Raw genomic sequence first — 25,407 nt, 5'->3', positions numbered from 1 at the left:
TGCTAAATGACTTAAATGTAAATGTAAATGTAAGAAATTCCCCATATGAGAGTAGATATCCATCGTCATTCAGTAACTGACCAACCAAAATAATTGTATTCTCAAACCAGTTCCGGAAAAAAGAGACTCAATTTTAAATCGGATATATCTTTGTTGTTCCATAGAAAGTATATGTGAGGGGAAAATATTGTGTTTATGCGCTAACATCAAAGCTAAAGGCTGTTTATGGAATAGAGCCAATTTTACTGGGATTTTACCAACATCAAAATTACACCCAAGCAGAAATTCTAAAACAAAAGCAGAGTCAAATAAATACTTAGGATAAGACATTCCAAATACCGTTCTGGTTCTTAACATACTTCAGAATCCAATTTATTTTAAAAGTATTATTTAGAGTATTGAAATCTAAAACGTCAAGACCTCCTTGTTCTTGGGTATTACTGAGAATATCTTTCTGTAGATAGTGAGGCTTGTTCCTCCAAATACAATTATAAATAATCTTATCTAAATCCTTTACAATTCCTTTACAATTCTAGGGGATAATTCAAGTGATAACGAGACATCGAGACAACCGATCTGGATAACCCTTCAGCTTTGGACAATAAAACCCGACCATATATCTCTCTCAGCAACCTTTCAACAATGGGGTTAAAGTTTAAGTCACTCCTTTGTTTTTCATCCTTTGCTTATAACAATTCCAAGATAAGTAACCTTATCTTTAATTGTGATACCATATACTTCCTGTAAAACACAATCTAAGACTGACTTCTTGATATTCATTTTCAAAACCCGAAACTAAGGAAAAGTCTTCAACACAGGAGTGTGTTTTTTCAGACTCTGCAACATGCACCGCAGGCGTCACACTAAACAAGGAAGGAACGGGTTAATTCATGGACGGAACCGGAAACCTGCTATTTCCGGGTTGAGGAAGAAGAATCGACTTTTTGGGAGTCGTTGACAGTAGAGCTATCTTCTTCAGTCTCATCCTCCTTCGCCTGTCTAGCCAAGGTATTTAGCTAATTACAGTGACGTTCAAATTGATGAAAGAAACAATATATTTTGTTTTATACCAACATAGCCAGCCACAGTAAATGACGTTAGCTAGTTTAGCAAGCTTTTTTTTTTTAGCTTGTTCTTACAGCCACGTATTAGCTAAAGTTATGTCACTCAACGAATGATGTCTACTAGCTGGTTATCAAGATCAATGCTGTGCTGGATGAAATGGGGTTAATTTTAAGAAACGACACGGCTGGTTAGCTTTCTTTAGAGCGAGCTAGGTCATTACACGTGTCCTTGGAAAGTCTACACATTAGCTAGTTAGCTAGGCATGACATGTTAGATTGTATCTGACTGTGTCGGTGACATAGTAGATAACAGGGGGATGAGTTTGTTTACAAACCCATCCTATAGGACCATTGCCCTATATAAATAAGACTTGTATCCCATTTATATAGGACAACCCCAACCCTATAGAATGACTGTAACATTATGTTACACACTTTACCTGCAGGTATTTTTTTTTTTGGGGGGGGCTTCATCTAAAGTCATATAAACCTTGGCTTTTCCATAAGGTCATGTCTGAACCAGTGAAGGCCAGCTCCGGCACAAGGGACCCGAGGGACCACAGTCACCGCTTAGTAGACGGTCGTCCATTCTCTCACCATTCAGCTGCATCCGATGACCATACAGTCACTTCCTTGGATGACCACCACGCACTCTCACATCATTCAGACACAGGTGGTGCCAATGGGCATACGCACTCAGATCTTCCATTTGACGGCCATATACACACGTATATTCCAGACATGGACGAGGACAGGTAGGTGTTATCACTGTTTGTCACAGAGGGGTCGATGGGAGACCACGACAACCCATTGAGTTCCTGTGGTCCCTCATGCTCTCATCTATTTAGCTTCGAACGACTCCACGGGATTCCCTCCCTGTAGACATATTGTTTTACTAGGCCTATTTCATGGCACATCCTGTCTTCTCCTTACTAATGGGTTAATGTACTACCTCTCTGTAATACAGGATCTACATGGACTATAACGCCACCACCCCACTGGAGCCACAGGTGATCCAGGCTGTTACTGAAGCCCTGCACGAGGCCTGGGGGAACCCCAGTAGTACCTACACACCAGGTGAGGGGTTGGCATGAGGCCTGGGGAAACCCCAGTAGTACCTACATACCAGGTGAGGGGTTGGTACCAGGTGAGGGGTTGGCATGAGGCCTGGGTAAACCCCAGTAGTACCTACATACCAGGTGAGGGGTTGGTACCAGGTGAGGGGTTGGCACCAGGTGAGGGGTTGGCACCAGGTGAGGTGTTGGCACCAGGTGAGGTGTTGGCACCAGGTGAGGGGTTGGCACCGGGTGAGGGGTTGGCACCAGGTGAGGGGTTGGTACCAGGTGAGGGGTTGGCACCAGGTGAGGGGTTGGCACCAACCTTGGAAGTATGTTTTTGTTAATGTTCTGTTTTGTCCATCTTGTCACCCACGCTGGTTTTATTAACGTCTTTAGCTATGTGTGTGTGTTTGAATTTAGTCGTCTCTTCCTTGTTCCAGGAGTGAAAGCAAAGAAGATCATTACCCAGGCGAGAGAGAATGTGGCTAGAATGGTGGGCGGGAAAGCAGATGACATCATCTTCACCTCTGGTGGGACTGAGGTAGACTGACAGTCTCGTTATACTGTACATGAACACATGACATCTGGCTTATTGTCTGGCTCAAAACAACACAATGTGATTGGTGCGCGCTCTATCAGCGATTATAACCTACCGTTGGAATTGCCAACGATCTTTACTTTCCTCCGTTCTCTTCAGGCCAATAACCTGGTGTTCCACAGTGCCCTGGAGGCCTACAGAGAGAGCTGCAGGACAGCAGAGCAGAGAGGGGAGAGACGTCGCCATGAGAACAGCGGAACCTCAGCCTGGCCTCTACCTCATATCCTCGTCTCTAACGTAGAGCATGACTCAGTCAGACTGACCGCTGAACACCTGAAGGACGCCACGGCAGGTAGGGTTCAACACTGTTCTGGATTTAGATTTATTTACTGTATGCTAAATTATGATGAAGATGATGATGATCAATCATATATATTGTTTTATTAACGTATAACACTGAAGTTGAACGAGACCTTTAGTCACTCAGTACTGTACGTACATAAATCATTATACTGTAATGAGGATGGTTTGTGTTTCCAGTAACTGATTTGTGTTTCAGTAAGTGTTGTCAATGACTTGATATAGGCCTATCTGGGTTGTTGTCTTAGACGTGACGTCAGTGGCGGTTTCCAAGGTGACGGGGAGGGTGGAGGTGGAGGATGTGTTGGCTGCTGTCCGCCCCTCCACCTGTCTCATCTCTATCATGATGGCTAACAACGAGACAGGAGTCCTAATGGTGAGGGACACACACACACACACACACATACACACACACACACACACACACACACACACACACACACACTCAGACGGACGGGCAGCATGGCCTCGTTTTTCCACACTTAAATGGTCCTAACACACACACACACACTTGTCCACAGATCCTAAATATTAACCCAAGTCATAGTAGTAGATGGATGTGAGTTTCTCCTTCAAACAATCCCATGGCCTTGTACACAGCTAATATCTAACATTCGCCAAAGCAAGCTACTGATAGTGCAACCCTAGTAACAGTATATACGCCGATGAACAATGATCAGGCCTACTGTTCATTTTACTGTAGAAACTATTGTTGAAAACGAGTCTAGGTTGGAACTGTTGCTGTTAAAACAGAATAATAATTGTTATTCTGAACTGGAATAATAAACTGATGAAAGCAAGATGCTTTTTGAGGTTAACCCACTCACACAGTTCTGGGTTGTTCCATCTACAACAGGAAGTGGTTTCCTGTCTGACTGAGAACCCCCTCACACAGTTCTGGGTTGTTCCATCTACAACAGGAAGTGGTCTCCTTCCTGACTGAGAAAGCAGTAGATGTTCTGGACCAGTTTGGTACCACATACCGGTGTGAGTCAGGGTTCTCAACTCTGGCATACACAACAAGTACAGAAACGGACTCAATGCTGAGCATCACTTCTGGGTTGCAGTGTCCACAACTGAGCCCAGAATAGACATGGATAGAATAGACCTCTCATTAGGTGTGTGTGTGTTTTCTGGTCCACATCATGTGACCAGAAATGTGATGTGACCAATCAGTTTATTCTCGTTCGGAAAAAAAAAAAGTATTGTATTTTTTAAACAGCAACAGTTCCAACCTAGAATTTCTTTCTACAGTAAGATGGACAGGAGGCCTTATCATTGTTCATCTGTACTGTTTCTTACGGTTTCAAAATGCCTGTGTGTCTGTTCTGTTATTCATCTGTGTGTCTGTTCTGTTATTCATCTGTGTGTCTGTTCTGTTATTCACCTGTGTGTCTGTTCTGTTTGTTATTCACCTGTGTGTCTGTTCTGTTTGTTATTCACCTGTGTGTCTGTTCTGTTTGTTATTCACCTGTGTGTCTGTTCTGTTTGTTATTCACCTGTGTGTCTGTTCTGTTTGTTATTCACCTGTGTGTCTGTTCTGTTTGTTATTCACCTGTGTGTCTGTTCTGTTTGTTATTCACCTGTGTGTCTGTTATGTTATTCACCTGTGTGTCTGTTCTGTTATTCACCTGTGTGATGTGACCAATCTGTTAATTCCCGTTCAGAATGAAAATGATTTATTGTATTTTAACAACACCAGTTCCAACCTAGACAGATGCGTAATAGTGTTTAATAGGAGGACATAAACATGAATAGATATTTACATTCATATTTATTTTCATTTTGTTTCTGTCTATATTGCATTTGTTTTAGGCATAAGGGCAATGAAATGTACCGATATTTATGTATAGTTGCATATTTTCCTAAGCTTGTGTCCCAAGAAAAACACAGAATTTCTCATTCGGGTCCCATGCTGAAAATGTTTAAGAACCTCTGCAATAAGGGATCATAGCTTTCACCTGGATTGACCTGGTTCCTAATGTTTTTAACACTTAGTGTATATTACTAACATACTTTTGTAATATATATAAAAGTATGTGGACATCAATTCAAATGAGTGGATTCAGCTATTTCAGCCACACCTGTTGCTGACAGGTGTATAAAGTCAAGCACACATCCATGCAATCTCCATAGACTATCAACGTGGTACTGTCATAGGATGCCACCTTTCCAACAAGTCAGTTCATCAAATTTCTGGCCTGTTAGAGCTTCCCCCGGTCAACTGTGAGTGCAGTTATTGTGAAATACAAAACGTCTAGGAGCAACAACGGCTCAGTCGTGAAGTGGTAGGCCACACAAGCTCACAGAACCACTGAAGTGCATAAATGGTCTGTCCTCGGTTGCAGCACTCACTACCAAGATACAAACTACATCTGGAAGCAACGTCAGCACGGGAACTGTTCGCCGGGAGCTTTATGAAATGGGTTTCCATGGCCGAGCAGCTGCACACAAGCCTAAGATCACCATGCGCAATGCCAAGCGTCGGCTGGAGTGGTGTAAAGCTCAACGTCATTGGACTCTGGTGCAGTGGAAACACGTTCTCTGGAGTGATGGATCACCATCTGGCAGTCCCACAGATGAATCTGGGTTTGGCGGATGCCAGAAGAAAGCTTCCTGCTCCAATGCATAGTACCAACTGTAAAGTTTGGTGGAGGAGGAATAATGGTGTGGAGCTGGTTTAGGCTAGGCCCCTTAGTTCCAGTGAAGAGAAATGTTAACACTACAGCATACAATGACATTGTAGACAATTCTGTCAGTTCTGTCTTCTCCAAACTGTGAGGCAACGATTCTGTGCTTCCAACTTTGTGGCAACTGTTCAGGGAAGGCCCTTTCCTGTTTCAGCATGACGGTGCCCCCGTGCATAAAGCGATGTCCATACATCGATGGTTTGTCGAGATCGATGTGGAAGAACTTGACTGGCCTGCACAGAGCCCTGACCTCAACCCCTTTGGGATGAATTAGAACTCAGACTGTGAGCCATGCCTAATCGCCCAACATCAGTGCCCGACCTCACTAACGCTCTTGTGGCTGAATGGAAGCAAATCCCAGCAGCAATGTTCCAACATCCAGTGGAAAGTATTCCGAGAAGTGGAGACTGTTCTAGCAGCAAAATGGAGACCAATTCCGTATTCATGCTTTTGGAATGAGATGTTGGATGAGCAGGTGTCTACATATTTTTGGTTATGTAGTGTATCTTAATCACAGATATTACTAACAGAATTCTCACTTGACTACTTTGTGTGTTTTTCCTGACAGCCAATCAGAGAGCTCTGTCAGAGGGTCAGCTTTGTCAACAGACAGCGTCAACATAGAATTCTCCTGCACACTGACGCGGCCCAGGCCATAGGCAAGGTGCGGGTCGACGCCCGTGACCTGGGAGCGGATTACCTCACCATTGTAGGACACAAGGTCAGGGGTCAGGACTCTTCTGGACTTTAGGCAAATCTTAAATGTGTTTCATTGATTCCTCGTGTGTTTCTTAAAGCGTATTGGAGGAGAGGGGAGAAACCTAAGATCTTTTACTTCCAAATGCATTTTGAGAAGGAGTCAAGATGCGAGGAAGCAAAGGAAATACAATTTTAGAATCACCCGTGGGGTACTGTGATTATCTTCTATTGCATTCTGGGAAGATGAGTTCTTATATAATTTTCCTATTCCGTCACTCAGTTCTATGCACCGAGGATAGGAGCGTTGTATGTGAACGGCCCAGGAACAACCACACCCCTCTACCCCATGTTGTTTGGAGGGGGACAGGAGAGGAACTTCAGACCAGGGTATCGTTCAAGTAATTATGTCTAATTATGTTAATTATGTCTTCCTCAATGGCAACCCTATTCCCTATGTAGTGCACTACTTTTGATTCGAGCCTATAAGGCTCGGGTCAGAACTAGTGCACTCACTATACAGGGAATAGGGTGCCGTTAATACTCAATTACTTGCCACACTGAAATATTTTGACCATTTTTAAATAGCTATTATGTATAGTACCAGTCAACAGTCTGGACGCACCTACTCATTCAAGGGTTTTTCTTTATTTTTACTAGTTTCTACATTGTAGAATAATTGTGAAGATGTCAAAGCTATGAAATAACACATATGGAATCGTCTAGTAACCAATAAAGTGTTAAACAAATTAAATTAGATTCTTCAAAGTAGCCACCTTTTGCCTTGATGACAGCTTTGCACACTATTGGCATTCTCTCAACCAGCTTCATGAGGTAGTCACCTGGAATGCATTTCAATTAACAGGTGTGCCTTGTTAAAAGTTCATTTGTGGAATTTCTTTCCTTCTTAATGCTTTTGAGCCAATCAGTTGTGTTGTAGGGGTGATATACAGACGATAGTCCTATTTGGTAAAAGACCAAGTCCATATTATGGCAAAAACAGCTCAAACAAGCAAAGAAAAACGACAGTCCAGCATTACTTTAAGACATGAAGGTAAGTAAATGCTGAACATTTTTAAAAAGTGCAGTCTCAAAAAATCATCAAGCGCTATGACGAAACTGGCTCTCATGAGGACCGCCACAGGAAAAAAAGACCCAGAGTTACCTCTGCTGCAGAGGATAAGTTCATTAGAGTTCAGTTTCTCTAGGTTTCTTCCTAGGTTCTGGCCTTTCTAGGGAGTTTTTCCTAGCCACCGTGCTTCTACACCTACATTGCTTGCTGTTTGGGGTTTTAGTCTGGGTTTCTGTACAGCACTTTGTGACATCAGCTGATGTAAGAAAGGATTTATAAATACATTTGATTGAGTTACCAGCCTCAGAAATTGCAGCCAAAATAAATGCTTTACAGAGTTCAAGTAACAGACACATCTCAACATCAACTGATTAGAGGAGACTGCGTGAATCAAGCCTTCATGGTCGAATTGCTATAAAGAAACCACTACCAAAGGACACCAATAAGAAGAAGAGACTTGCTTGGGCCAAGAAACTTGAGCAATGGACATTAGACCAGTAGAAATCTGTCCTAGAGTCTAAATTTGAGATTTTTGGGGTCTTTGTGAGATGAAGAGTAGATGAACGGATGATCTACATGTGTAGTTCCCACCGTGAAGCATGGAGGAGGAGGTGTGATGGTGTGGGGGTTCTTTGCTGGTGACACTGTCTGTGATTTATTTAGAAATCAAGGCACACTTAACCAGCATGGCTACCACAGCATTCGGCAGCGATACGCCATCCCATCTGGTTTGCGCTTAGTGGGACTATCATTTGTTTTTCAATTGGACAATGACCCAAAACACATCTCCAGGCTGTGTAAGGGATATTTGATCAAGAAGGAGAGTGATTGAGTGCTGCATCAGATGACCTGGCTTCCACAATCACCAGACCTCAACCCAGGTGAGATGGTTTGGGATGAGTTGGACCGCAGAGTGAAGGAAAAGCAGCCAACAAGTGCTCAGCATATATGGGAATTCCTTCAAGACTGTTGGTAAACCATTCCATGTGAAGCTGGTTGAAAGAATGCCATGAGTGTCTCAAGCTGTCATCAAGGTAAAGGGTGGCAACAATGAAGAATCTAACATCTAAAATATATTTTGATTTGTTTAACACTTTTTTTTTGGTTACTACATGATTTCATATCTGTTGTTAAGTAGTTTTGATGTCTTCACAATTATTCTACAATGTAGAAAATAGTAAAAATAAAGAAAAACCCATGAATGATTAGGTGTTTTAAAACTTTTGACTGGTCCTGTATTAAACACCCTCTGAAGTTATAATGAACAACAGATGACGATGTTACAAGTAATAAAGGAAAAGCATTTTCATGTTTGTTTTGTTTTAGCACTGAGAACACACCAATGATCGCTGGCCTTGGAAAGGTACAGTCTTGAATCATTACATTTGTGTAACAAAAAGTTATGACCCTTATTCCTACCATGTATATTTACCTAAAACTGGTGACCAAATGCAGTTACAGTGGCTTGCGAAAGTATTCACCCCCCTTGGCGTTTTTCCTATTTTGTTGCTTTACAATCTGAAATTAAAATGGCGTTTTGGGGGGGGGATTGAATCATTTGATTTACACAACACGCCTACCACTTTGAAGGTGCAAAATATGTTTTATTGTGAAACAAACAAGAAATAAGACAAAAAAACTGAAACCTTGAGTGTGCATAACTATTCACCCTCCCCAAAGTCAATACTTTGTAGAGCCACATTTTGCAGCAATTACAGCCACAAGACTCTTGGGGTATGTCTCTATAAGCTTGGCACATCTAAGCCACTGGGATGTTTGCCCCCATTCTTCAAGGCAAAACGGCACCAGCTCCTTCAAGTTGGATGGGTTCCTTCATTGTACAGCAATCTTCAAGTCCTACCACAGATTCTCAATTGGGTTTAGGTGTGGGCTTTGACTAGGCCATTCCATGACATTTAAACGTTTCCCCTTAAACCACTCGAGTGTTGCTTTAGCAGTATGCTTAGGGTCATTGTCCTGCTGGAAGGTGAACCTCCATCCCAGTCTCAAATCTCTGAAGACAAACAGGTTTCCATCAAGAATTTCCCTATATTTAGCGCCATCCATCATTCCTTCAATTCTGACCAGTTTCTAAGTCCCTGCAGATGAAAAAACATCCCCGCAGCATGATGCTGCCACCACCATGCTTCACTGTGAGGATGGTGTTCTCGGGCTGATGAGAGCTGTTGGGTTTGTGCCAGACATAGTGGTTACCTTGACGGCCAAAAAGCTCACTTTTAGTCTCATCTGACCAGATTACCTTCTTCCATATGTTTTGGGAGTCTCCCACATGCCTTTTGGCGAAACACCAACCGTGTTGGGTTTTTTCTGGCCACTCTTCTGTAAAGCCCAGCTCTGTGGAGTGTACGGCTTAAAGTGGTCCTATGGACAGATACTCCAATCTCCGCTGTGGAGCTTTGCAGCTCCTTCAGGCTTATCTTTGGTCTCTTTGTTGCCTCTCTGATTAATGCCCTCCTTGCCGGTCCGTGAGTTTGGGTGGGCGGCCATCTCTTGGCAGGTTTGTTGTGGTGCCATATTCTTTCCCTTTATAATGGATTTAATGGTTCTCCGTGGGATGGTCAAAGTTTTGTATATTTTTTTCTTAACTCAACCCTGATCTGTACGTCTCCACAACATTGTCCCTGACCATGTTTTGGGGAGCTCCTTGGTCTTCATGGTGCTGCTTGCTTGGTGGTGCCCCTTGCTTACTGGTGTTGCAGACTTTGGGGCTTTTCATAACAGGTGTATATATACTGAGATCATTTGACAGATCAATTGATCAAAAGACGGACAACTAGTTAGTTCACCTGCTCTGCTGCCTACTACAAACTAGTTGTCTATACTAGGCAGCAGAACAGGTGAACTAACTAATTGTCTCTACTAGTCGGCAGAGCAGGTGAACTAACTAGTTGTCTCTCTACTAGGCAGCAGAGCAGGTGAACTAACTAGTTGTCTCTCTACTAGGCAGCAGAGCAGGTGAACTAACTAGTTGTCTCTCTACTAGGCAGCAGAGCTGGTGAAGTAACTAGTTGTCTCTACTAGGCAGCAGAGCAGGTGATCTAACTTATTGTCTGTATTAGGCAGCAGAGCCTAGTGAACTAACTAGTTGTCACTTTACTAGGCAGCAGAGCAGGTGAACTAACTAGTTGTCTCTACTAGGCAGCAGAGCTGGTGAACTAACTAGTTGTCACTTTACTAGGCAGCAGAGCAGGTGAACTAACTAGTTGTCTCTCTACTAGGCAGCAGAGCAGGTTAACTAACTTATTGCCTGTACTAGGCAGCAGAGCTGGTGAACTAACTAGTTGTCTCTACTAGGCAGCAGAGCTGGTGAACTAACTAGTTGTCTCTCTACTAGGCAGCAGAGCAGGTGAACTAACTAGTTGTCTCTACTAGTTAGCAGAGCTGGTGAACTAACTAGTTGTCTCTCTACTAGGCAGCAGAGCTGGTGAACTAACTAGTTGTCTCTACTAGGCAGCAGAGCAGGTGAACTAACTAGTTGTCTCTCTACTAGGCAGCAGAGCAGGTGAACTAACTAGTTGTCTCTCTACTAGGCAGCAGAGCAGGTGAACTAACTAGTTGTCTCTACTAGGCAGCAGAGCAGGTGAACTAACTAGTTGTCTCTCTACTAGGCAGCAGAGCTGGTGAACTAACTTGTTGTCACTCTACTAGGCAGCAGAGCAGGTGAACTAACTTGTTGTCACTCTACTAGGCAGCAGAGCTGGTGAACTAACTAGTTGTCTCTACTAGGCAGCAGAGCAGGTGAACTAACTTGTTGTCACTCTACTAGGCAGCAGAGCTGGTGAACTAACTAGTTGTCTCTACTAGGCAGCAGAGCAGGTGAACTAACTAGTTGTCTCTCTACTAGGCAGCAGAGCTGGTGAACTCTAACCTGACTGAGTATGAAACTCATATGCTGGATACAAGGGACTACCTGGAGGAACAACTAGAGGTACAGTAACATGACGTTAGTCTGCTAATCCGTCCGTCATACAAGCATCAATGTTTTTTTGTTTTTTTTGGCTTTCAGAATATATTTCTAGCCTGTGTTGACACTGTTTTGGGATATTTCTTCAGTAGTTTCAATATAGAACCAACATTTTGTTTGTGTTTTCCTTTTTAGATTGTCGCCATGTTTTCCTTCAAATGTACTGTTTCGTGAGTGAAGAAGTCAATAGCTATGTCTTCTGTGTCCAACAAGTGTTTTGCTGTTGTGTGTTGCCAAGGCGATCTTCGGGAGAGAGAGGATCCATTTCAACAGTCATTTCCCTGACACCGAGACCCTACCCAATACCTGTAACGTGTCTATTCTGGGTGCTGGACTACAGGGTGAGTAAAAATGTGCTATTGAGCTGTGCAGCATTTATGTTACATACTTCAGCCACTCAATAACAGCCAATGAAACTACATTGGCCAATTATTACATATTTACCAGTGGACGATCACATCTCTGTGGATGTGGTCATCTGAATTGATCTGTAGAGTCATACCTACGTCTCCCCTCCCCGTTTTCTAACCTTCCTGCTGTGGGATTTGTTTCCGTCAATCTGCCACTCGGTACAACAGCCATTCTTTAAGTATGGGTTGGGTTGCGGAAATGTAACTATTCCCCAGGTCGTTGTCCCTCCTCCTCTCCCCTGTAACTATTCCCCAGGTCTTAGTCCCTCCTCTCCCCTGTAACTATTCCCCAGGTCGTAGTCCCTCCTCCTCTCCCCTGTAACTATTCCCCAGGTCGTAGTCCCTCCTCTCTCCCCTGTAACTATTCCCCAGGTCGTAGTCCCTCCTCCTCTCCCCTGTACACTATTCCCCAGGTCGTAGTCCCTCCTCTCCCCTGTAACTATTCCCCAGGTCGTTGTCCCTCCTCTCTCTCCTGTAACTATTCCCCAGGTCGTAGTCCCTCCTCCTCTCTCCCCTGTAACTATTCCCCAGGTCGTTGTCCCTCCTCTCCCCTGTAACTATTCCCCAGGTCGTAGTCCCTCCTCTCCCCTGTAACTATTCCCCAGGTCGTAGTCCTCCCTCCTCTCCCCTGTACACTATTCCCCAGGTCGTAATCCCTCCTCCTCTCCGCTGTAACTGAGAATGTGTTCTCTGTCAAAATCAGCCATGTTTTCATGAGCTTGGGTCCCAGGAAAACAGTGAATTTCTCATTTAGGTCCCAGTCAGTAAAAAGGTTAAGAACCCCTGCTGTGCAGCATTTCTAACCGTACATCGCCGCGAGGTCACAACCCACGTTGCTGTGGCTATTTATAAACTACGGTGGCTGTTAATGATTCATGTCTCCTCTGTCCCCTGTACTGTAGGAAGGTATTCATGTCTCTTATTGTCCCTGTACTTTAGGGAGGGAGGTATTCATGTCTCTTATTGTCCCTGTACTGTAGGGAGGAAGGTATTCATGTCTCCTCTGTCCCCTGTACTGTAGGGAGGGAGGTATTCATGTCTCCTCTGTCCCCTGTACTGTAGGGAGGGAGGTATTCATGTCTCCTCTGTCCCCTGTACTGTAGGGAGGAAGGTATTCATGTCTCTTATTGTCCCTGTACTTTAGGGAGGGAGGTATTCATGTCTCTTATTGTCCCTGTAACTGAGGGAGGAAGGTATTCATGTCAAAATGTCCCCTGTACTGTAGGGAGGGAAGTATTCATGTCTCCTCTGTCCCCTGTACTGTAGGGAGGGAGGTATTCATGTCTCCTCTGTCCCCTGTACTGTAGGGAGGAAGGTATTCATGTCTCTTATTGTCCCTGTACTTTAGGGAGGGAGGTATTCATGTCTCTTATTGTCCCTGTACTGTAGGGAGGAAGGTATTCATGTCTCTTATTGTCCCTGTACTTTAGGGAGGGAGGTATTCATGTCTCTTATTGTCCCTGTACTGTAGGGAGGAAGGTGTTCATGTCTCTTATTGTCCCTGTACTTTAGGGAGGGAGGTATTCATGTCTCTTATTGTCCCTGTACTTTAGGGAGGGAGGTATTCATGTCTCTTATTGTCTCTGTACTGTAGGGAGGAAGGTATTCATGTCTCTTATTGTCCCTGTACTTTAGGGAGGGAGGTATTCATGTCTCTTATTGTCCCTGTACTTTAGGGAGGGAGGTATTCATGTCTCTTATTGTCCCTGTACTGTAGGGAGGGAGGTATTCATGTCTCCTCTGTCCCCTGTACTGTAGGGAGGAAGGTATTCATGTCTCTTATTGTCCCTGTACTTTAGGGAGGAAGGTATTCATGTCTCCTCTGTCCCCTGTACTGTAGGGAGGAAGGTGTTGTCCAGCTGTAGAAGACTGCTGGCCAGTGTTGGGGCTGCATGCCATTCACACAGAGGAGACAGGTGAGGACCTGACACATACAGTAACTAGATACTGTATATAATAGACCTATAGTAACTAGATACATCATAGACTTATAGTAACTAGATACATCATAGACTTATAGTAACTAGATACATCATAGGCCTATAGTAACTAGATACATCATAGACCTATAGTAACTAGATACATCATAGACCTATAGTAACTAGATACATCATAGACCTATAGTAACTAGATACATCATAGACGTATAGTAACTATATACATCATAGGCCTATAGTAACTAGATACATCATAGACCTATAGTAACTAGATACATCATAGACCTATAGTAACTAGATACATCATAGACCTATAGTAACTAGATACATCATAGGCCTCATAGTAACTAGATACATCATAGTAAACTAGATACATCATAGGCCTATAGTAACTAGATACATCATAGACCTATAGTAACTAGATACATCATAGACCTATAGTAACTAGATACATCATAGACCTATAGTAACTAGATACATCATAGATACAGATACATCATAGGCCTATAGTAACTAGATACATCATAGACCTATAGTAACTAGATACATCATAGACCTATAGTAACTAGATACATCATAGACCTATAGTAACTAGATACATCATAGACCTAGTAACTAGATACATCATAGACCTATAGTAACTAGATACATCAAGACTATATACATCATCATAGGCCTATAGTAACTAGATACATCATAGACCTATAGTAACTAGATACATCATAGACCTATAGTAACTAGATACATCATAGACCTATAGTAACTAGATACATCATAGACCTATAGTAACTAGATACATCATAGACCTATAGTAACTAGATACATCATAGGCCTATAGTAACTAGATACATCATAGGCCTATAGTAACTAGATACATCATAGACCTATAGTAACTAGATACATCATAGGCGTATAGTAACTAGATACTGTATATAATAGACCTATAGTAACTAGATACATCATAGGCCTATAGTAACTAGATACATCATAGACCTATAGTAACTAGATACATCATAGGCCTATAGTAACTAGATACATCATAGACCTATAGTAACTAGATACATCATAGGCCTATAGTAACTAGATACTGTATATAATAGACCTATAGTAACTAGATACATCATAGACCTATAGTAACTAGATACATCATAGACCTATAGTAACTAGATACATCATAGACGTATAGTAACTATATACATCATAGACCTATAGTAACTAGATACATCATAGACCTATAGTAACTAGATACGTCATAGACCTATATATTTACATTTACATTTAAGTCGTTTAGCAGACGCTCTTATCCAGAGCGACTTACAAATAGTAACTAGATACATCATAGACCTATAGTAACTAGATACATCATAGGCCTATAGTAACTAGATACATCATAGGCCAATAGTAACTAGATACATCATAGGCCTATAGTAACTAGATACATCATAGACCTACAGTAACTAGATACATCATAGACCTACAGTAACGAGATACGTCATAGACCTACAGTAGCGCGACCTACAGTCACTAGCTACAGTAGCTAGACCTACAGTGACTAGCTACAGTAGCTAGACATACAGTCACTAGCTACAGTAGCTAGACCTACAGTTACTAGCTACAGTAGCTAGACCTACAGTTACTAGCTACAGTAGCTAGACCTACAGTTACTAGCTACAGTAGCTAGACCTACAGTTACTAGCTACAGTAGCTAGACCTACATGTACTAGCTACAGTAGCTAGACCTACAGTAGCTAGACCTACAGTAGCTAGACCTACATGCACTAGCTACAGTAGCTAGACCTACATGCACTAGCTACAGTAGCTAGACCTATAGCTAGACCTACATGTACTAGCTACAGTAGCTAGACCTACATGTACTAGCTACAGTAGCTAGACCTACAGTAGCTAGACATACATGTACTAGCTACAGTAGCTAGACCTACATGTACTAGCTACAGTAGCTAGACCTACAGTAGCTAGACCTACAGTCTAGACCTGAACTAGCTAGACCTACATGAACTAGCTACAGTAGCTAGACCTACATGAACTAGCTACAGTAGCTAGACCTACATGAACTAGCTACAGTAGCTAGACCTACATGAACTAGCTACAGTAGCTAGACCTACATGTAACTAGCTACAGTAGCTAGACCTACATGAACTAGCTACAGTAGCTAGACCTACATGAACTAGCTACAGTAGCTAGACCTACATGTACTAGCTACAGTAGCTAGACCTACATGTACTAGCTACAGTAGCTAGACCTACAGTGACTAGCTACAGTAGCTAGACCTACAGTGACTAGCTACAGTAGCTAGACCTACAGTAGCTAGCCCCACAGTCACTAGCTACAGTAGCTAGCCCTACAGTCACTAGCTACAGTAGCTAGCCCTACAGTCACTAGCTACAGTAGCTAGCCCTACAGTCACTAGCTACATCATTGACCTACAGTAACTTTACAGTCACAATATCTGCCCTCAGCCAAACTTAAGATCGCTGCTCTATATTTTATTTTACCTTTATTTAACTAGTCAGTTAAGAACAAATTCTTATTTTCAATGACGGCCTAGGAACAGTGGGTTGCCTTGTTCACGTGTGTGTGTTTGTATATATCTATATATGTATATAAATATATATATATCTATATCCCTGTTATTTTTCACTCTTTGTCCCTCAGGCCCTCCCATATTCTGCTGAGCTGTGGCATCCCTGAAGAGGTGGCAGCTAATGCCCTGAGGCTGAGTGTGGGGAGAGGGACCAGCCGGGCTGAGGTAGACCTGGTGGTGGAGGATCTGAAGAATGCTGTCGAGAGGCTGGAGGGACTCAACTGATCAACGTTGATTTGTAATTGTTTGACCTATCGGTTGATTGATCTACAGAATATAAACCTTTTTCATAGTGCTGTGTATTGCAAACAGTTAATAATTTAAAGCAATATCTTGTCGATTCTGCAGTGAGAATGTACACCTTTGTGAAAGGTGTTTTGTAATTTGTTATTTGTTTGTAGCATACACCATATATGTGTAGACCACATTTATACTTTTACTACTTTTTATTCATTTAATTCAGGAGAAAAATGTTTCCAATGTTTAAGACTGAAAAAATGTACTCAAACTTGACTTGAATGATGTAAAATAGATGGATGGCTTTACTGGGGCGGCAGGGTAGCCAAGCAGTTAGAACGTTGGACGAGTAACCGAAAGGTTGCAAGTTCAAACCCCCGAGCTGACAAGGTACAAATCTGTCGTTCTGCCCCTGAACAAGGCAGTTAACCCACTGTTCCTAGGTTGCCATTGAAAATAAGAATTTGTTCTTAACTGACTTGCCTAGTTTAAATAAAGGTAAAATAAATGTAGAAAAATGGTGCTTGCTGTCAGTTGTCAGCTCCGCTGGCTAATCAGAGGAGCTAACAGAAACTCCATGTGAATAGCGTCTCAGCTGTTTAAAGTTGTCAAAATAAAGCATTGGTATATCTAACTTATACTTCACGTTCATTGTTTTATGATGGAGGGGTTGCTGTTTTGAATGCGTGTGTCATATATATATATCTAATCAAGCTGTCTAAATCCCATGATAGCTGTTATCAAATCGACACCTGGGCTATTTACACTGCTGTTTATTATCTACGCATAGTCACTTTACCCTTACCTACATGTACAAATTAACTCAACTAACCTGTACCCCCGCACATTGACTCTGTACCGATACCCCCTGTATATAGCCTCCACATTGACTCTGTACCGGTACCCCCTGTATATAGCCTCCACATTGACTCTGTACCAGTACTCCCTGTATATAACCTCCACATTGACTGTACCAGTACTCCCTGTATATAACCTCCACATTGACTGTACCAGTACTCCCTGTATATAACCTCCACATTGACTGTACCAGTACTCCCTGTATATAACCTCCACATTGACTCTGTACCAGTACTCCCTGTATATAGCCTCCACATTGACTCTGTACCAGTACTCCCTGTATATAGCCTCCACATTGACTCGGTACCGATACCCCCTGTATATAGCCTCCACATTGACTCTGTACCGGTACCCCCTGTATATAGCCTCCACATTGACTCTGTACCAGTACTCCCTGTATATAACCTCCACATTGACTGTACCAGTACTCCCTGTATATAACCTCCACATTGACTCTGTACCAGTACTCCCTGTATATAGCCTCCACATTGACTCTGTACCAGTACTCCCTGTATATAGCCTCCACATTGACTCGGTACCGATACCCCCTGTATATAGCCTCCACATTTAATCTGTACCGGTACCCCCTGTATATAGACTCCACATTGACTCTGTACTGGTACCCCCTGTTTATAGCCTCCACATTGACTCTGTACCGATACCCCCTGTATATAGCCTCCACATTGACTGTACTGATACCCCCTGTATATAGCCTCCACTTTGACTCTGTACCGGTATCCCCTGTGTATAGCCTCCATATTGACTCTGTACCGTAATACCCTGTGTATAGCCTCCACATTTATTCTGTACCGAATCCCTGTATATAGCCTCCACATTGACTCTGTACCAGTACTCCTGTATATAGCCTCCACATTGACTCTGTACCGGTACCCCCTGTATATAGCCTCCACATTGACTCTGTACCGGTACCCCCTGTATATAGCCTCCACATTGACTCTGTACCAGTACTCCCTGTATATAACCTCCACATTGACTGTACCAGTACTCCCTGTATATAACCTCCACATTGACTCTGTACCAGTACTCCCTGTATATAGCCTCCACATTGACTCTGTACCAGTACTCCCTGTATATAGCCTCCACATTGACTCTTTACCGATACCCCTGTATATAGCCTCCACATTTAATCTGTACCGGTACCCCTGTATATAGACTCCACATTGACTCTGTACTGGTACCCCCTGTTTATAGCCTCCACATTGACTCTGTACCGAAAAATGTATATAGCCTCCACATTGACTGTACTGATACCCCCTGTATATAGCCTCCACTTTGACTCTGTAACGTAATACCCTGTATATAGCCTCCACATTGACTCTGTACCAGTACTCCCTGTATATAGCCTCCACATTGACTCTGTACCGGTACCCCCTGTATATAGCCTCCACATTTAATCTGTACCGGTACCCCCTGTATATAGACTCCACATTGACTCTGTACTGGTACCCCCTGTTTATAGCCTCCACATTGACTCTGTACCGATACCCCCTGTATATAGCCTCCACATTGACTGTACTGATACCCCCTGTATATAGCCTCCACATTTACTCTGTACCGTAATACCCTGTATATAGCCTCCACATTGACTCTGTACCAGTACTCCCTGTATATAGCCTCCACATTGACTCTGTACCGGTACCCCCTGTATATAGCCTCCACATTGACTCTGTACCGGTACCCCCTGTATATAGCCTCCACATTGACTCTGTACCAGTACTCCCTGTATATAACCTCCACATTGACTGTACCAGTACTCCCTGTATATAACCTCCACATTGACTCTGTACCAGTACTCCCTGTATATAGCCTCCACATTGACTCTGTACCAGTACTCCCTGTATATAGCCTCCACATTGACTCTGTACCGATACCCCCTGTATATAGCCTCCACATTTAATCTGTACCGGTACCCCCTGTATATAGACTCCACATTGACTCTGTACTGGTACCCCCTGTTTATAGCCTCCACATTGACTCTGTACCGATACCCCCTGTATATAGCCTCCACATTGACTGTACTGATACCCCCTGTATATAGCCTCCACTTTGACTCTGTACCGGTATCCCCTGTGTATAGCCTCCATATTGACTCTGTACCGTAATACCCTGTGTATAGCCTCCACATTTACTCTGTACCGTAATACCCTGTATATAGCCTCCACATTGACTCTGTACCAGTACTCCCTGTATATAGCCTCCACATTGACTCTGTACCGGTACCCCCTGTATATAGCCTCCACATTGACTCTGTACCGGTACCCCCTGTATATAGCCTCCACATTGACTCTGTACCAGTACTCCCTGTATATAACCTCCACATTGACTGTACCAGTACTCCCTGTATATAACCTCCACATTGACTCTGTACCAGTACTCCCTGTATATAGCCTCCACATTGACTCTGTACCAGTACTCCCTGTATATAGCCTCCACATTGACTCGGTACCGATACCCCCTGTATATAGCCTCCACATTTAATCTGTACCGGTACCCCCTGTATATAGACTCCACATTGACTCTGTACTGGTACCCCCTGTTTATAGCCTCCACATTGACTCTGTACCGATACCCCCTGTATATAGCCTCCACATTGACTGTACTGATACCCCTGTATATAGCCTCCACTTTGACTCTGTACCGGTATCCCCTGTATATAGCCTCCATATTGACTCTGTACCGTAATACCCTGTGTATAGCCTCCACATTTACTCTGTACCGTAATACCCTGTATATAGCCTCCACATTGACTCTGTACCAGTACCCTGTATATAGCCTCCACATTGACTCTGTACCGGTACCCCCTGTATATAGCCTCCACATTGACTCTGTACCGGTACCCCTGTATATAGCCTCCACATTGACTCTGTACCAGTACTCCCTGTATATACCTCCACATTGACTGTACCAGTACTCCCTGTATATAACCTCCACATTGACTCTGTACCAGTACTCCTGTATATAGCCTCCACATTGACTCTGTACCAGTACTCCCTGTATATAGCCTCCACATTGACTCGGTACCGATACCCCTGTATATAGCCTCCACATTTAATCTGTACAGTAATACCCCTGTATATAGACTCCACATTGACTCTGTACTGGTACCCCTGTTTATAGCCTCCACATTGACTCTGTACCGATACCCCCTGTATATAGCCTCCACATTGACTGTACTGATACCCCCTGTATATAGCCTCCACTTTGACTCTGTACCGGTATCCCCTGTGTATAGCCTCCATATTGACTCTGTACCGTAATACCCTGTGTATAGCCTCCACATTTACTCTGTACCGTAATACCCTGTATATAGCCTCCACATTGACTCTGTACCGTAATACCCTGTATATAGCCTCCACATTGACTCTGTACCGTAATACCCTGTATATAGCCTCCATATTTACTCTGTACCGTAATACCCTGTATATAGCCTCCACATTGACTCTGTACCGTAATACCCTGTATATAGCCTCCACATTGACTCTGTACCGTAATACCCTGTATATAGCCTCCATATTTACTCTGTACCGTAATACCCTGTATATAGCCACGTTATTTTTGTGTTACTTTACATTTTGATTTTACCATTTTTCCTTTAGTTTATTGAGTAAATATTTTCTTAACTCTATTCTTGAATTGTTGCATTGTTGGTTAAAGGGCTTGTAAGTAAGTATTTCACGGTAAGGTCTACACCTGTTGTATTTGGAGCAAGTGAAAAATCAAATTTGATCTGATAGATTTACACAGTAGTCTATTCACTCCGCACCGCTCCGAGATCCAAGATCATCTTTTCAAATAACGCTCGTCATCAAATGTACTTATAAAGCCCTTCTTACATCAGCTGATGTCACAATGCAGGTGTAGAATGCAGGTGTAGAAGCAATGCAGGTGTAGAAGGTGTAGAATGCAGGTGTAGAAGCAATGCAGGTGTAGGTGGTGTAGAATGCAGGTGTAGAAGCAATGAAGGTGTAGAAGCAATGCAGGTGTAGGTGGTGTAGAATGCAGGTGTAGAAGGTGTAGAATGCAGGTGTAGAAGGTGTAGAATGCAGGTATAGAAGGTGTAGAATGCAGGTGTAGAAGGTGTAGAATGCAGGTATAGAGTGTAGGTGGTGTAGAAGGTGTAGAATGCAGGTGTAGGTGGTGTAGAATGCAGGTGTAGAAGGTGTAGAATGCAGGTGTAGAAGATGTAGAATGCAGGTGTAGGTGGTGTAGAATGCAGGTGTAGGTGGTGTAGAATGCAGGGTTAGAAGGTGTAGAATGCAGTTGTAGGTGGTGTAGAATGCAGGGTTAGAAGGTGCAGAATGCAGTTGTAGGTGGTGTAGAATGCAGGGTTAGAAGGTGTAGAATGCAGGTGTAGAAGGTGTAGAATGCAGTTGTAGGTGGTGTAGAATGCAGGGTTAGAAGGTGTAGAATGCAGTTGTAGGTGGTGTAGAATGCAGGGTTAGAAGGTGTAGAATGCAGTTGTAGGTGGTGTAGAATGCAGGGTTAGAAGGTGTAGAATGCAGTTGTAGGTGGTGTAGAATGCAGGGTTAGAAGGTGTAGAATGCAGGTGTAGGTGGTGTAGAATGCAGTTGTAGGTGGTGTAGAATGCAGGGTTAGAAGGTTTAGAATGCAGTTGTAGGTGGTGTAGAATGCAGGGTTAGAAGGTGTAGAATGCAGGTGTAGAAGGTGTAGAATGCAGGTGTAGAAGCAGTGAAGGTGTAGAATGCAGGTGTAGAAGGTGTAGAATGCAGGTGTAGAAGGTGTAGAATGCAGGTGTAGAAGGTGTAGAATGCAGGTGTAGGAGGTGTAGAATGCAGGTATAGAGTGTAGGTGGTGTAGAAGGTGTAGAATGCAGGTGTAGAAATGCAGTGAAGGTGTAGAATGCAGGTGTAGAGGTGTAGAATGCAGTTGTAGAAGCAGGGTGTAGAATGCAGGTTAGAAGGTGTAGAATGCAGTGAAGGTGTAGAATGCAGGTATAGAGTGTAGGTGGTGTAGAAGGTGTAGAATGCAGGTGTAGAAGGTGTAGAATGCAGGTGTAGGTGGTGTAGAATGCAGGTGTAGAAGGTGTAGAATGCAGGTGTAGGTGGTGTAGAATGCAGGTGTAGGTGGTGTAGAATGCAGGTGTAGAAGGTGTAGAATGCAGGTGTAGAAGCAGTGAAGGTGTAGAATGCAGGTGTAGAAGGTGTAGAATGCAGGTGTAGAAGGTGTAGAATGCAGGTGTAGGAGGTGTAGAATGCAGGTATAGAGTGTAGGTGGTGTAGAAGGTGTAGAATGCAGGTGTAGAATGTGTAGAAGCAGTGAAGGTGTAGAATGCAGGTGTAGGAGGTGTAGAATGCAGGTGTAGAAGCAGTGAAGGTGTAGAATGCAGGTGTAGAAGGTGTAGAATGCAGTGAAGGTGTAGAATGCAGGTATAGAGTGTAGGTGGTGTAGAAGGTGTAGAATGCAGGTGTAGAAGGTGTAGAATGCAGGTGTAGGTGGTGTAGAATGCAGGTGTAGAAGGTGTAGAATGCAGGTGTAGGTGGTGTAGAATGCAGGTGTAGGTGGTGTAGAATGCAGGTGTAGGTGGTGTAGAATGCAGGTGTAGGTGGTGTAGAATGCAGGTGTAGGTGGTGTAGAATGCAGGTGTAGGTGGTGTAGAATGCAGGTGTAGGTGGTGTAGAATGCAGGTGTAGAAGGTGTAGAATGCAGGGTTAGAAGGTGTAGAATGCAGGTGTAGAAGGTGTAGAATGCAGGTGTAGGTGGTGTAGAATGCAGGTGTAGGTGGTGTAGAATGCAGGTGTAGAAGGTGTAGAATGCAGGGTTAGAAGGTGTAGAATGCAGGTGTAGAAGCAGTGAAGGTGTAGAAGGTGTAGAATGCTGGTGTATCCCCTTCATCTTGTCGACGGGGAATTCTCCCGTTACACCATGCTCCCTCTGTCCCCTCCACAAGTGTCCCAAATGGCACCCTATTCCCTATATAGTGCGCTACTTTTGACTAGGGATCCTAGCCTAGATCTTGACCATGGCTCTCAGTTCCATTACATTGCATATAAGAATCAATGGACAAAGGCGTTATCTCATACACACCTTTTTATAGGGTTTTAATTGAGGTTAGCGTTTCCACATGGCCATATTTCCATGTTACAGTGAGTGTTTAAACCACCTGTGGTAATTAGTTATCTACGCTGCTCTGAACACCTGTGGTAATTGGCTATCTAGCGTGCTCTGAACACCTGTGGTAATTAGTTATCTAGCGTGCTCTGAACACCTGTGGTAATTAGTTATCTATGCTGCTCTGAACACCTGTGGTAATTGGCTATCTAGCGTGCTCTGAACACCTGTGGTAATGAATTATCTAGCGTGCTCTGAACACTGTGGTAATTAGTTATCTAGCGTGCTCTGAACACCTGTGGTAATTAGTTATCTATGCTGCTCTGAACACCTGTGGCAATTAGCTATCTAGCATGCTCTGAACACCTGTGGTAATTAATTATCTAGTGTGCTCTGAACACCTGTGGTAATTAGTTATCTAGCGTGCTCTGAACACCTGTGGTAATTAACTATCTAGCGTGCTCTGAACACCTGTGGTAATGGAAGAAGGCCACTAGAAACGTGTTGACGCTGAAAAATACTGTCACCTGAGAATCGTATCGCAATTGAGAATCGATTCACGTTTAGATCGAGTATTTGACTGTTTTGGCTACCTCTGTATATACTGTAAATCTACCTCTGTATATACTGTAAATCTACCTCTGTATATACTGTAAATATACCTCTGTATATACTGTAAATATACCTCTGTATATACTGTAAATATACCTCTGTATATACTGTAAATCTACCTCTGTATATACTGTAAATCTACCTCTGTATATACTGTAAATCTACCTCTGTATATACTGTAAATATACCTCTGTATATACTGTAAATATACCTCTGTTTATACTGTAAATATACCCCTGTATATACTGTAAATACAATCTACCTCTGTATATACTGTAAATATACCTCTGTATATACTGTAAATCTACCTCTGTATATACTGTAAATCTACCTCTGTATATACTGTAAATATACGTCTGTATATACTGTAAATATACCTCTGTATATACTGTAAATATACCTCTGTATATACTGTAAATATACCTGTGTATATACTGTAAATATATTTCTGTATATACTGTAAATATACCTCTGTATATACTGTACATCTACCTATGTATATACTGTAAATATACCTCTGTATATACTGTAAATATACCTCTGTATATACTGTAAATCTACCTCTGTATATACTGTAAATCTACCTCTGTATATACTGTAAATCTACCTCTGTATATACTGTAAATATACCTCTGTATATACTGTAAATCTACCTCTGTATATACTGTAAATCTACCTCTGTATATACTGTAAATATACCTCTGTATATACTGTAAATATACCCCTGTATATACTGTAAATATACCTCTGTATATACTGTAAATATACCTCAGTATATACTGTAAATATACCTCTGTATATACTGTAAATATACCTCTGTATATACTGTAAATATACCTCTGTATTTACTGTAAATATACATCTGTATATACTGTAAATCTTCCTCTGTATATACTGTAAATACAGTCTACCTCTGTATATACTGTAAATCTACCTCTGTATATACTGTAAATACAGTCTACCTCTGTATATACTGTAAATACAGTCTACCTCTGTATATACTGTAAATACAGTCTACCTCTGTATATACTGTAAATCTACCTCTGTATATACTGTCAATACAATCTACCTCTGTATATACTGTAAATATACCTCTGTATATACTGTAAATATACCCCTGTATATACTGTAAATATACCTCTGTATATACTGTAAATATACCCCTGTATATACTGTAAATACAGTCTACCTCTGTGTA

General features: G+C 42.6%; 1 protein-coding gene across 1 annotated transcript; it reads left to right on the top strand.

Annotated features, from left to right (window-relative positions):
• Positions 1–857: 857 nt before the first annotated feature.
• On the top strand, positions 858–17,283 carry scly (selenocysteine lyase). Its single transcript, XM_046301889.1, has 13 exons — positions 858–1,008; positions 1,572–1,819; positions 2,032–2,141; positions 2,563–2,663; positions 2,820–3,012; positions 3,269–3,396; positions 6,279–6,431; positions 6,690–6,796; positions 8,805–8,841; positions 11,344–11,427; positions 11,702–11,804; positions 13,714–13,789; positions 16,484–17,283. The coding sequence occupies exons 2-13, from the start codon at positions 1,575–1,577 to the stop codon at positions 16,635–16,637; spliced, it is 1,491 nt and encodes a 496-aa protein (XP_046157845.1). The 5' UTR covers positions 858–1,008; positions 1,572–1,574; the 3' UTR covers positions 16,638–17,283.
• The last annotated feature ends 8,124 nt before the right edge of the window (positions 17,284–25,407 follow it).

This window comes from Oncorhynchus gorbuscha, linkage group LG15, assembly GCF_021184085.1.
Source record: "Oncorhynchus gorbuscha isolate QuinsamMale2020 ecotype Even-year linkage group LG15, OgorEven_v1.0, whole genome shotgun sequence".
Classification (NCBI taxonomy): domain Eukaryota; kingdom Metazoa; phylum Chordata; class Actinopteri; order Salmoniformes; family Salmonidae; genus Oncorhynchus; species Oncorhynchus gorbuscha.
The sequence above is the reverse complement of the archived record's forward strand: the minus strand, read 5'-3'. Positions and strand labels throughout refer to the sequence as shown.

What these genes read in the sequence shown, in the direction of transcription:
- scly (XM_046301889.1), top strand. Translation starts at nt 1,575, where the DNA reads ATGTCTGAACCAGTGAAGGCCAGCTCCGGCACAAGGGACCCGAGGGAC. An exon ending in CCTGAAGGACGCCACGGCAG is followed by an intron (nt 3,013 to 3,268) that starts GTAGGGTTCAAC and finishes TTGTTGTCTTAG; the next exon opens with ACGTGACGTCAGTGGCGGTT. An exon ending in TGATCGCTGGCCTTGGAAAG is followed by an intron (nt 8,842 to 11,343) that starts GTACAGTCTTGA and finishes TCTCTCTACTAG; the next exon opens with GCAGCAGAGCTGGTGAACTC.